The 13,952-nt window shown below is 44.1% G+C and overlaps 1 protein-coding gene across 1 annotated transcript in view; it reads right to left on the bottom strand.

Moving 5' to 3' along the window:
* The window catches only part of LOC310798897 (uncharacterized protein), a gene marked incomplete at both ends in the record, with an annotated part of 84,499 nt that extends 70,872 nt beyond the window's left edge, over positions 1-13,627 (bottom strand). The window contains one exon of the mRNA XM_083661457.1: positions 13,348-13,627. Within this exon, the coding sequence (XP_083517583.1) occupies positions 13,348-13,627 (280 nt within the window). The remainder of the gene's footprint in view (positions 1-13,347) is intronic.
* Between the last annotated feature and the right edge of the window lie 325 nt (positions 13,628-13,952).

Here is a 13,952-nt window from a genome sequence, read left to right as displayed (position 1 = left end):
CCGGGGCCGGACTTTGGACATGCCTGCTTTTAAATAACAATTTTTTTTAAATAATAATCGACAACACTACTGTACTCCCTTCTCCAACAGTTAAGAACCTCGGGGTGTTTCTAGATAACCAGTTATCCTACTCTGCCTTTATCGCAGCGACTGCCCGTTCCTGTAGGCTCTCACTTTATAACATTCGAAAAATCCGTCCATTCCTCACTAAAGAGGCGACTCAACTCTTGGTCCAGGCGCTTGTCATCTCGCGTCTAGACTACTGCAACGTTCTGTTGGCCGGGCTACCTGCCTCGGCCATCCGACCCCTTCAGCTTATCCAAAACACCGCAGCCCGTCTGGTGTTCAACTTACCAACATTTTCTCATGTCACTCACTTTTTCGCGACCTTCACTGGCTTCCCATCCTGGCACGCATCAGGTTCAAGACACTGGTGCTGGCCTACCGGTCAGTTCACCGGTCAGCCCCGCCATATCTGCAATCTTTGGTAAGTTTCCAAACTTTGCATCGCTCCCTCCGCTCCTCCACCCGTCCAGCTCGCCTCGCCCCTCCACCACTACATGGGCCCGGAGGTCGCTTGTCCCGATCGCAACTTTTTTCCTCACTGGCTCCTCAGTGGTGGAATGAGCTTCCCCCCTCGATCAGAATGGCCGAATCACTGGCAATTTTTCGTCGGAGACTGAAGACCCACCTTTTCGGCCTACACCTGGGCCCTTCTGAATCTTAACCATTTCTTAAACGCTCACATGCTGCTAGCTACGCCCCTGACTATTTTTAACAGTATTTGTATCCCCATAAGGTGTTACTCTAGTTCATGATAGACCAGGATATTTGACTCTTATTGATTGTATTACATGCTTTTTACTACACTACGTTCTTATATTTATTACTTTCAACTGTTCTGTGTATTTCTTATGTATTCTGATGAGATGTGATGTTGTAAGTCGCTTTGGACAAAGGCGTCTGCTAAATGCAATAAAGTAAAGTAAAGTAAAGTAAATGATCTTCTGAAAGAGATGATCTTCTGCTGACGTCACTGCCTGGAGAGAGAGGAATAAGAAGAGTTCAGACACCGTTATAATACAGATAATAAAGTTGTGCACTATGGGGATGGATTCCATCCTTTTTTAGATTTGTATTATGCAAAAGTGTGCACGGTTAGTCCGAAAGGTCTGAAACTGGGCGCCATATATAGATTCTGGGGTATGGAAAACAGTGACACTATTCAGGTTAGAGGACACTTCCTGTCAGCCAGTCAAAATAAATGACTCACTATTAGAGGACAGAATCTGTCCTATTGACTTCCAGTCAAAGTGCTATTTTTGGGCCTCTAGCTATTTTTTTGAACATAGCATTGCCAAAAACCATGCTCTCATCATGGACCCTGGAATTGTAATAAATAAATAAATGCTCTCATCATGGACCTTGGTATTGTAATACATAAATAAATAAATGGCGGTTGGTTAAACTTGCATGGCCTTAAAGTCATTTCTATTGTTTTCCCATTGTTTTTAATGATAAAAAAGTGTAATTTTTCCAACTTCCAGACATTTTTGCATAAAAGCATGAATTCTGATGTTCGACATTCATCCTGGAGTCAAGGCTTCACATTTGTAGTTTTTACTGTGTATTCTGTATTTTACCGAGTATTTCCCCACCAGTTCCCCATGTTTGGCATGGGGATCAATTTCATGCAGTTTACATGGACTTGATCCATATAATGCCAAACATGGGTAAATGGTGGAAAATGTGAAAATACAGTGAAAACGACACATTTGAAGCCTTACCTCCATTATGAATGCTTAACATCATCAGGTAATTAATTGTTTTTGCAACAATTTGCTGGAACTCCAAAATTCACACTTTGTCAAACTGCTGTTTTCTGGCAGAAAACCACAAAAAAGTGTGAATTTTGGAGAGACGAGAGAGACGGACGAACATCGTTACATCATTTTTGTCTGTCGTGCATTAAAACTAAAGAAACCTGTTTTGAAAATGTAAGGAGTAGAAAGTATAGATATTTGTGTTAGAATGTAGGCGGCAAAAGTAAAGAAAAATAAATACTCAATAAAGTACAGATAGCTGAAAATACTAATTACTGTAAGTACTGTACAGTAACAAAGTATTTGTACCAGGTTATTTCCCATCTCTGTTAATAGACAATATGGCCCCTATCGTTGCATCGGCGCAGTTTCTAGGCCGAGCGGCAGGCGCAGATCAAAGCAGTGGGCGTGGAAAGGCGCACTTGATATCGTCGTGCTGGCGCTAGATGCAGCCCAAAGCATTACAACCACGCCTTTTAGGCGTAAAATTATGCACCGTCATGCTCATTGGATAAGTGCAATAAACGAATCGCACGCTTGCCTTTTTAGCTCCAATTCCAGTGATCCCGCAAAACCAGACGAAAGCCAAACGCTCTGCCCCCCCCCCCCCTCTCTTCATCCAGCCTGTCTGTCTGCATTATAGGCTATTATTCCATATTATTATGCTTCTCAAACCAATCTAACTGCAGTTTCAATACTGCAAGCATGTAAATACGCTACACTATAGCAAGATCAAAGTGAAAATAATGTACTAAACGCATCAGCTAGAAAAATATAGCCTATTAGATTGGTGAAAGTTTGTCCAGAAAGATATCGTTTTCTCTCCCCTGCTGCAGGTAGAATGATGCACATAAATATACCCTACATTATGTAAAGTCATTGCATAAATGTGTTTTTATTGTAAAACTAAATGTGGAGTAGGGCGAAGTTATTGGAGCGCACATCACAGTATAGCAGATGACAGTAGAAGCTTCCGAAGCGCGTTCCGCTGTCACTTACCTAAATCACGTTAAATCCACACAGGGTATATATAGGCTCAAGAGGACATATATGTTTCACATAGGGTGGTGTTTCATTTCATGTTTTATTTGGTCCAATATTGAAATGTTCGACAATTGCAGGTTGTCTTACCATTACACATTATTTTAGATCTACCTTTTATATCTATTTCGGCTCTATTTAGTAGCGAAATGGAGGACCCAATTGCATGCTGGGAGTGGACATTCACAGGCAGTAAACTTACAACTGCTATTTCCTATGGGAAGCTGGGTGCTGCGTGGCTGCTATGTGTTGTGTCTGTTTGAGCGAGGGAGTCAGAGAGAGAGAGAGAAGGGTGACTCAGAGGCAGAAGAGCACTGGCGCACTGAATACGCCTGGTTTCAGAGAGAGACAGAGAAGGGTGACAGGGGAGAGGCACAAGTGCACTGGCGCAGTGAATAGGCCTGGTTTTCAAAGGCGCAAAGCGCTAAATTTAAGGCAGGTGCCAAGATATCAGTACGCCGAGATTTAAGGCCGACACGCCCACTTTGGCCCATTCTGGGGCTGCGCCACGCCCATTCGGCCTAAAGCGCATTTGGCAGCCTAAAGCCATATTGATATCGTCCCAAAACAGGCGCAAGGCACGTTTTTTTGCGTTTAAGGCCCGTTTTAGCGCCGAAGGCTTGTGGGAGAATAGGGCCCGTACGTGTTCCCTAATCTACAGAGTTACAGCAGCGGGTTCCAGAGCAGATGAGTTGAGACACGACTGACAGCTAAAAGCAGCATGTGGGGCGGTCAGGATGAGCTGTTGCACAACCCGGGTCACCATGACTCAATATTACAACATCAGAAAAACATCAGAAATCTGTTTAGTTTCTGACAGATTTCAAATGCCAAGTGTCTGACACAAGCCTGACATCCTCATGAAAAATAACATGTCATCCCTTGCTCAGTTCCGTCCTGTATCACTATCATTTGACCGACATGTGTGATTTAAAATGTCGTCAGAGTGAAAGTTCCTGAGTTCCTCTTTAGAACAGAGAATGTTGTCAGCTGTGATCTTTTCCATGTGGTTCTAACAGGACAGAGGACACTAGATCCTTTTAGCTGGAAACGAGAAATGAGAAAATAAAGTGCAGAAACAAAAGCCTTTTTCAGACATGCAGTGAACTCCTGAAGATATCCAGACGTTACTCAGATGGGGTCTACATATGAACACGATTGTCCTTTGTGAGCGTGCCCCCGCACAAACGGATCTTTTGAGTTGGGTCAATTTGCATTTTTGCCGGTTCGATCCAGTGTAGCAGCTTAAACTACTTTGATTTCATGCCAACCAGCTGAACCGACATTATGCCAGGTTCTGGCAAATTAAAAGGCAGCCTCAGAAACCTATACCGACAGCTTCACAGGGCTAAATCCAACTTGTATTGCATTAATAATAAGCAACATGAGAACGTGATCAATCTCATGTTTATTAGTTATAGATTGTTTTTATAAACAGACTAATGGAGTTACTGAGAGACGTGTACTGCTGAGGCGAAGTCAGCAACATGAACGAAGGAGGTCAAAGTTCACTAGAGGGTGAAGGGCGCACAGTGCACTGTGGTGAAGAGGTGAAGATGAGAGAAGATGTATGATGGCTGCACTGTGGTGAAGAGGTGAAGATGAGAGAAGATGTATGATGGCTGCACTGTGGTGAAGAGGTGAAGACGAGAGAAGATGTACGATGGCTGCACTGGCAGACTTGGTCTCAAAGAAAACTGTGGCAACATTTAAGATTTGAACCTGATGAAAAAGGTGAGCTGAAAAACCTGGACGAGACAACTTGTAAACACTGCAGGAAAAAGGCCCAGGCAAAAGGTGACAATACATACAATACATACAGTATATATATATATATATATATATATATATATATATATATATATATATATATATATATATATAAAAGCTGGTTTGGAAATTGAAATAATAGCTAGCTTTTATAGCTACCTGGCTACTGCGCTGTAGACAACGTCCTCCTCTTCCTGATGCTGCCCACAACCTGCCGGCCTGAAGACAAACAGAGACATAGAGGAGACATTTCATCAGTTAAAACATTTCAGACAGAATATCACTTCATGTAACACACTCCATGTGTAACACACTCCATGTGTAACACACTCCATGTAACACACTCCATGTAACACACTCCATGTAACACACTCCATGTAACACTCTCCATGTAACACACTCCATGTAACACACTCCATGTAACACACTCCATGTAACACACTCCATGTAACACACTCCATGTAACACTCTCCATGTAACACACTCCATGTAACACACTCCATGTAACACTCTCCATGTAACACACTCCATGTAACACACTCCATGTAACACACTCCATGTAACACTCTCCATGTAACACACTCCATGTAACACACTCCATGTAACACTCTCCATGTAACACACTCCATGTAACACACTCCATGTAACACACTCCATGTAACACTCCATGTAACACACTCCATGTAACACACTCCATGTAACACTCTCCATGTAACACACTCCATGTAACACACTCCATGTAACACACTCCATGTAACACACTCCATGTAACACACTCCATGTGTAACACACTCCATGTAACACACTCCATGTAACACACTCCATGTAACACACTCCATGTAACACTCTCCATGTAACACACTCCATGTAACACACTCCATGTAACACTCCATGTAACACACTCCATGTAACACTCCATGTAACACACTCCAGCATCAGACCAGACCAGACCAGACCCAGGTCAGACCAGCAGCAGGAAGACTTAGAAGACTGTGGGCCCTATCTTCGCGGTAATTAAATAAATAGTTGTTTTTCTGACTTTCTATGTACTGTAAAATCACATAGCTCCATAACTCCAGACCATGACTGACGTATTTGTGTACAGTACACGCCTGGGTATACACTGTCATGAAATGTACACAAATATGTCAGTCAGCCTAGTGCCTGTAACCTGGCAGAATTTGTAGCCCATAAACTAACTAATAACTTGGCCAATTGTATGTAACATACAAAATAAAGCAAACAGTAATGTCTAAGAATTCAAAGACATGTAACTGGCTCATTAAACTCGCATTCCAGGATAACCCCTCGGAGATTCCAGGCCGGCAGGCAGCATTCATGCCTCAGATTCTCCGCTCCGATCCACACGAAGGCAGTTGGCTGCCTGGTTCTCTGTGGATCCCACTCATGTAGCACCAAAACACGCTGAATCCCACTGGATTTGGGGGCAGAACATGCCAGGATTGGCCAACGTCAAATCCAGTCCCCAGATTTGTCAAATCAAATCATCGAGACGCTATGGCCCGCCTCTCAACTCTCTGTCATCTCAGACAAATTTGTTTTCAGTCTGAAACGTCTCCGACCCTCGCGCTACTTGGGTTCCGTTGGGTTCAGCTCGTCTTTAAGACGAGCAAGTGAACTGTGCTCAGTTTTTTGACATTTTGGAAGTAGACTCAGTCATTTCTAACCAGTGCAGACGGAATATTATGATTCTGTATAAGCTTAAAAATCACAGACTGAGCAGTTCAAACATACTTGGTTGCAGCAGGGGCATGTTTGTGTTTGAACTGGACGGAGGCGTAGCTCATGTTGTCCACAGCTCCACCGTCTGCCTGCCCACGCCCCGCTCGCCCCGCGCTGCCAGGCTGCACGTTACTGTAGACTGCATCTGAAGGCTGAGGGAGAGAGAGAGAGAGAGAGAGAGAGAGGGGGAGAGAGAGAGAGAGAGAGAGAGAGGGGGAGAGAGAGAGGGAGGGAGAGAGAGAGAGAGAGAGAGAGAGAGACAGAAAGTAAGAATGAGACACTTCCAAATAACTAGCTAGCCCTTATCTTACATCACAGCACTAAATAAGTCAAAGCAAACAGCAAAACCACGTGTGTGTGTGTGTGTGTGTGTGTGTGTGTGTGTGTGTGTGTGTGTGTGTGTATGTGAGAGTCCCTTCCTTACAGCACCCCCTACCTAAAAGTACTTCCAGCGCCACTGGGTATGACTCACCTGCACTGTCACACTGTCTCTCTGCAGCTTATCTGCTGCTGCTGTTGCTGCTGCTGCTCGTTTCCTTCAAAGCAACAACAATAATATTAATAACAATGCAGAAAAAAACAAGAAATAGTTACTGCATACATTAAAGGAGATTAAAACTAGAACGACCGCAAGTCGAGCACAAGTCCAAATCGCCATTTGAGGCAAATTAAAAGAAATTCCGTCAAGGTGCTCCTGAGATGTTGCGTTACAGAGCTTGGAAATTGGGTGTGTGTGGTCACAGTGACCTTGAACTTTGACCTTTATACATCAAAGTCTAATCAGTTTATCCTTGAGTGCCAGTGGAGGTTTGAGGCAAATTAGAAGAAATTCCGTCAAGGCATTCCTGAGATCTCACGTTAATGACCATGAAACGAGCGGCCGTGATGTTACAGTAATCTTGAACTCATCAAATCGAATCAGTTCATCCTTGAGTCCATGTGACGTTTGAGGCAAATTCGAAGAAATTCCATCAAGACATTCTTGAGATATCGCGTTAACGAACTTGGGAATGGCGTTCGTGAGGTCACAGTGACCTTGAACTTTGACCACCAAAATGTAATCAGTTCATCCTTGAGGCCAAGTTAATGTTTGAGGCAAATTTGATGAAATTCCGTCAAGGCATTCCTGAGATATGGCGTTAACAAGCTTGAAAATGGCATTGGAGAGGTCACGGTGACCTTGACCTTTGATCACCAAAATGTAATCTATTCATCCTTGTGCCCAAGTCGACATTTGAGCCAAATTGGAAGAAATTCCATCAAGCCGTTCTTGAGATATCGCTTTAACGAACTAGGGAATCGCATTCGTGAGGTCACAGTGACTTTGACCTTTGACCACGTAAATCTAATCAGTTCATCCTTGAGTCCAAGTCGATGTTTGAGGCCAATTTGATGAAATTCCGTCAAGGCATTTCTGAGGTGTTGCGCTAACAAGCTTGAAAATGGCGTTCAAGAGGTCACAGTGACCTTTGACCACCAAAATCTAATCAGTTTATGCTTGAGTTATTTGAGGCAAATTTGATTAAATTACGTCAAGGCGTTCCTCAGATATCGCCTTAACGAACATCGGACGGACGGACGGACGGACGGACGGACAACCGGGATCCATAATGCCTCCGCCCTGGCGGAGGCATAAAAAGAAAATTATATGTTATTTTTGTATAAGAGATCGTTGCTATGTACGAAGTTCTGAAAGACTGGAGGACCACCTCCAGTCATATCAGACTAATAATAATGCCGGATAAAACCTTGACAATCACTCTACATTATCCCTTACGAGCTGCCAGCTCACGATACACACTAGTTCTGACAACTTGCTCTGTTTTAGAGTTCAGACCACTACCACAGCCAGCAAGGCTTTGAGATATAAAAGGATTTAGCAGTGGGTTTGGTTGAAGGAGACGTTCTGCCAAAAGGTTGATGTCCAGAAATGACCAGAACATCCAGGCAGAAGTCAGCAGGCTTTCTGCAGACACACACACTACTGCCATAATTAATGATCGAGTAGGACCATTGTTTTGGTATTTTGGTAAAGAGCAAAATCCACACTATGCATTTAATGACGAAATTGTGGTATATATGGTATATATGTGGCAGTTTGGAATCAAACTCTTAAAGTGTTGTATTTCTAGCAATGCTGTATTTAATGATGAAAAGCAAACAGCTAGACTGATGTAAGTTGTTTTGGTGAGTGACAGTACCTTTTGATGATGATGATGATGAACACCAAGATGAGAGTGAGCATAGCGAGCACGACAACAACACCAACAATCACCGGTAGTTTATCTGATGTTGGTTCTGTAAAACAGTCAAACAGGCAGGATACAGTATAGAAACCTTTGGGGTTGTGTAACTTGCAGTGTTTCCCACACGTTGGATGGCCCGCCCAGGTTTAACGGCTGTCCAGGTATATTATGTTTAATATACGATATTTGACATTGTGATAAATATCACATATCGCGGCAAATATTGCAATATTTTTGGACATTTTATCTTTTATTTAGTTATCTGCCGTATTGTTCCTTGTTTCAACTTTGTGGAGTGTTGTTTCTAGAAAATCCCTGGGACTAGTGAAACTGCATTGGAAACAAATTGAATTAACCCATTGATACCTGATGCAGCATTTGCATATATATCCCTCATTGACGCGGTTCACGGTCTTAAAGGGATACACACACAAATGCTGCATCAGGTATCAATGGGTTAACTCACTCCATCAGCAGCATTTTTCACTTATTTGAGAAAACTGCACGTAATTGGAAAATTTGGCGTAGTCATTGCACACAATTTGAAAGTCGTGTTATTGCAACACATTCTCATTCCGATCGCATAAAATACCATCACTTTGTCAAACACCTTGTGCGTCAGATGTTGATGAGCATGGTACCCTTGTGCCAGTATAGAGACAGTCCGCATGTCTGGGAACGCCCATACAGGCTCTAGGAACGCCCACAATAGATGCAGCCTTGCTGGGGGTGGGGTCAGGGTGGGGTAAATTCCCCCGTTCTATCCATTCAGCAAAGTTAGAATTTAGCTGATAGCCCAGCCCAGGCAGACACGATCGGAGATTTAACCACCGCAGTAAACGCACATCTGAGCAGACGTCTTGTGTTCTGCTCTAGAACCCGCAAACCTGTAGTTTAGAGCCGCAGCACCGTCTTTTGGTGAGTCAGCCCATGAGATTTATGGGCGGTTTCACCCCACTCGCGCGCCAGCCGTTTAACATTTTGTGGGCGTTCCCAGACATGCGGACTGTCTCTATGGGATGCACACGGACGCACCTGGTTTGGGTGAGGCAAAGGTCACCTGACACCTCGGGGTTGGGGTGAGGCACAGGGGGTTCAGGTGGGTTGGCTTTAGGCACTGGGAGCCACTTGGTTGAGGTTAGGGTTTGGATATGGTGTGGGGCTCCAGGGCAAGGGTTAGGGCAGTGATACTCAACTTGCGCCCCCTGTGTGGCCCGCGATGGAATTGCAAAACAAAAACAAACTTTTTTTTTCTTTTTCTTTTTTTACAGTGCACCTGAACGCAACATGCAAGATACCCGCTGAATAAGTGTCCAAATGTTCATGTCATTCTGGCTAATGCTCCACTTCTGTTATAGCATTTCAGTCTGTAATATGGAATATCTTTCAATAATCTATGATTTAGCTGCTAAATTGTCAAATACTGCCGTCTGCTCGCAGGCACTTATGTATGTACTTAACCTAACTAACTATCCGGTGTGCACAACATTGTCAGACTAAACTCCGGCTGACACCCCAAAAACCTACAATCCGCTACAGAAAAATGTATATTGTTTGTTTATTAACTGGCCCCTGGCCTTCTATCATTTCACGAAAGTGGCCCCCGGCCAAAGCAAGTTGAGTATCCCTGGGTTAGGGTCTCCAGGTGAAGACTTTTGGGGTTTCTCGAAGACCTGTTTTTTGGGGGAGACCCCTGACTCCCCCGGGGTCTTTGACCCCTTGGAGACCCTTCACCTATAATGCTCCACACCCAGGGCCGATTTTACCAACGGGCTTACCGGGGCTGAAGCCCCGGGGCCCGGGACATCAAGGGGCCCCCAAAATTTTTTTTTTTTTTTTTTTACTAAATAATAATAATACTAAATAATAATAATAAAAGTGCTTGTTGTTACATCTCAGTGGCAATGTTTTCTTTCCAATCAGGCTGTTTATGAAAGAACATGATGGCTAAACCTACAGTTTGTGTTTGTAAGTTAGAATGGGGGTACGGTGGCGCAGTCGGTAGCGCTGTCGCCTCACAGTTAGAAGGTCCTGAGTTCGATTCTCGCCTGGGACACTGTGAGCGCTGTGGTTGTGTTCCCCCCCATATCTTCAGTGCCTGCCCAGGTGGGGTATCTCGTCGTAAGGGCCTTTCTCTCTGTGTGGAGTTTGCATGTTCTCCCCGTACCCCCCAGGGGGTTCCTCCGTATATAACCCCCCCACTAAAAACATGCAGAAGATCAGGGCCCCTATCGTTGCATCGGCGCAGTTTCTAGGCCGAGCGGCAGGCGCAGATCAAAGCAGTGGGCGTGGAAAGGCGCACTTGATATCGTTGTGCTGGCGCTAGATGCAGCCCAAAGCATTACAACCACGCCTTTTAGGCGTAAAATTATGCACCGTCATGCTCATTGGATAAGTGCAATAAACGAATCGCACGCTTGCCTTTTTAGCTCCAATTCCAGTGATCCCGCAAAACCAGACGAAAGCCAAACGCTCTGCCCCCCCCCCCCCTCTCTTCATCCAGCCTGTCTGTCTGCATTATAGGCTATTATTCCATATTATTATGCTTCTCAAACCAATCTAACTGCAGTTTCAATACTGCAAGCATGTAAATACGCTACACTATAGCAAGATCAAAGTGAAAATAATGTTCTATGCATCAGCTAGAAAAATATAGCCTATTAGATTGGTGAAAGTTTGTCCAGAAAGATATCATTTTCTCTCGCCTGCTGCAGGAAGGATGATGCACATAAATATACCCTACATTATGTCAAGTCATTGCATAAATGTGTTTTTATTGTAAAACTAAATGTGAAATAGGGCCAAGTTATTGGACGGACATCACAGTATAGCAGATGCCATTAGAAGCGCGTTCCGAAGCGCGTTCCGCTGTTACTTCTCTAAATCACGTTAACTCGACAAGGGGTATATATATGCCCAGGAGGACATATATGTTTCACATAGGGTGGTGTTTTCATTTCGAGGTTTTATTTGGTCCAATATTGAAATGTTGACAATGGCAGGCTGTGTTACCATTACACATTAATTTAGAACTACCTTTTATATCTATTTTGGCTCATTTGGTGGCTATTTAGTAGCGAAATGAAGAAACACAATGCATGCTGGGAACTCAGAGAGAGAGAGAGAGAAGGGTGACAGAGAAAAAGCAGTGAAGGCAAAGAATAGGCCTGCTTTTGAAAAGCGCAAAGCGCTAAATGTAGGCCAGCTCCCAAGATATGACTAGGCTGGTATTTAGCGCCGACACGCCCACTTTGGGACTGCGCCACGCCCATTCGGCCTAAAGCGCATTTGGCAGCCTAAAGCCTATTGCTATCTTGCCGAAACAGGCGCAAGGCACGTTTTTTTGCGGTTAAGGCCCGTAATAGCGCCGATGGCCTGTGGGAGAATAGAGCCCCAGATCGTCATCGTCATCCGACCAGTGACGACAACACCCGAAGTTGGTCCCCGGGCGCTGTACGAGAAAGCGACCACTGCTCCTGGCCTGCCCCTCGGAGGAAAGGACATGCCTGGATGGCAAGGGTTAGGGCAGTGATACTCAACTTGCGCCCCCTGTGTGGCCCACGATGGAATTGCAAAACAAAAACAAACTTTTTTTTTCTTTTTTCTTTTTTTACAGTGCACCTGAACGCAACATGCAAGATACCCGCTGAATAAGTGTCCAAATGTTCATGTCATTCTGGCTAATACTCCACTTCTGTTATAGCATTTCAGTCTGGAATATGGAATATCTTTCAATAATCTATGATTTAGCTGCTAAATTGTCAAATACTGCCGTCTGCTCGCAGGCACTTATGTATGTACTTAACCTAACTAACTATCCGGTGTGCACAACATTGTCAGACTAAACTCCGGCTGACACCCCAAAAACCTACAATCCGCTACAGAAAAATTTATATTGTTTGTTTATTAACTGGCCCCTGGCCTTCTATCATTTCACGAAAGTGGCCCCCGGCCAAAGCAAGTTGAGAGACATGCAGAAGATCAGATCGTCATCGTCATCCGACCAGTGACGACAACACCCGAAGTTGGTCCCCGGGCGCTGTACGAGAAAGCGACCACTGCTCCTGGCCTGCCCCTCGGAGGAAAGGACATGCCTGGATGGGTTAAATGCAGAGGACACTTTTCACCGGCCACCGTCAGCATGAGTGTGTTGTGGCCGCATGCATGTATTGTGGTGTTCATGTGACAATAAAAGACGGGCTTGTCCGTTACGAGAGTTTTTTTTTTTTTTTTTTATGCTGACAGGAGAGCAGGTGGTGACATGAAAGTTAGTGAGAAAAGGAGAAGATACTGAATAATGACATCACAACAGTATAATCCTAATGTTGATTTAAAATGAGATATTCCTTTAAATACGGCTAAAAATGGTTAAAAAAAAACACTCACATTTTTTTCGGGGGGGGGGGGGGGGGGGGGTGGGGCCTGCAGAGATGAATAGCCCCAGGGCCCATGAAGTGTAAAATCGGCCCTGTCTACACCAGTAACTAGCTCCAGCCTCCAACCAGGTGCTTCCATATGCGTCTCATACTGGCGCACACGGTACCGTGCTCGTCTGATGCACAAGGTGCGTGACAGAGCGGCTGTGTTTGATGCCGTTGGAGTGAGAACAGGCTGGTTATTTGTACACAGATTGAAGAGAACCGGCTGTGGAGAGATGGAGGTGAAGGTTGTACAGGGAGGAACCTTCCTAAAGTTTAATTCAATTGAAAAATGAATGAACAAACCTTGGTCAGCCTCCACAGACAGGTCGTCAGCCTCCACAGACAGGCTGTACGGGTCGGAGCGTGTTTTCTCTTTGTTCTTCAAAGCACAGGAGTAATTCCCAGAGTTAGCCGTGGTCAGAGGGTTGAGCTGAAGGGTGGGGCCGGTCTCATCGAGGGCGTGGCCATTTCTGTACCAGGTGACGTCCAATTGGTGGAAAGAGCAGACTGCAGTAGTGCAGTTCAGTGTAACTCTGCTGCCCGCTTTCATCACTCTCTCACTACTGGAGCTGGAGATCCTCATTCGTGGGCCATCTGTAATTAATTCATTTGACTTAATTTTCATTTTACAATGCATGATTTTGATCCAAGCAATTTGACTTGTTTCAACTGATCATTTGTATTGCCTTTTCTCCTTAAAAGTTACAGCATGTAGATTCATTAAAAAAGTGTGATACAAATATAATTTATTGTAGCAGAAAAACAAGTCGTATTTGCATTAATATTAGCTTTATTTTTAGTAGCAGTTTTATTGAAATGAAAGATATAGCACAAGGTATAAGAAAATGTCTGCTTAATCTCAATGGGTCTAACGAGGTTAAATAAAAGTCAAGTAAAATAAAACATAA

The sequence above is a fragment of the Poromitra crassiceps genome (genome assembly GCF_964638095.1).
Source record: "Poromitra crassiceps genome assembly, chromosome: 26".
Classification (NCBI taxonomy): domain Eukaryota; kingdom Metazoa; phylum Chordata; class Actinopteri; order Beryciformes; family Melamphaidae; genus Poromitra; species Poromitra crassiceps.
The sequence above is the reverse complement of the archived record's forward strand: the minus strand, read 5'-3'. Positions and strand labels throughout refer to the sequence as shown.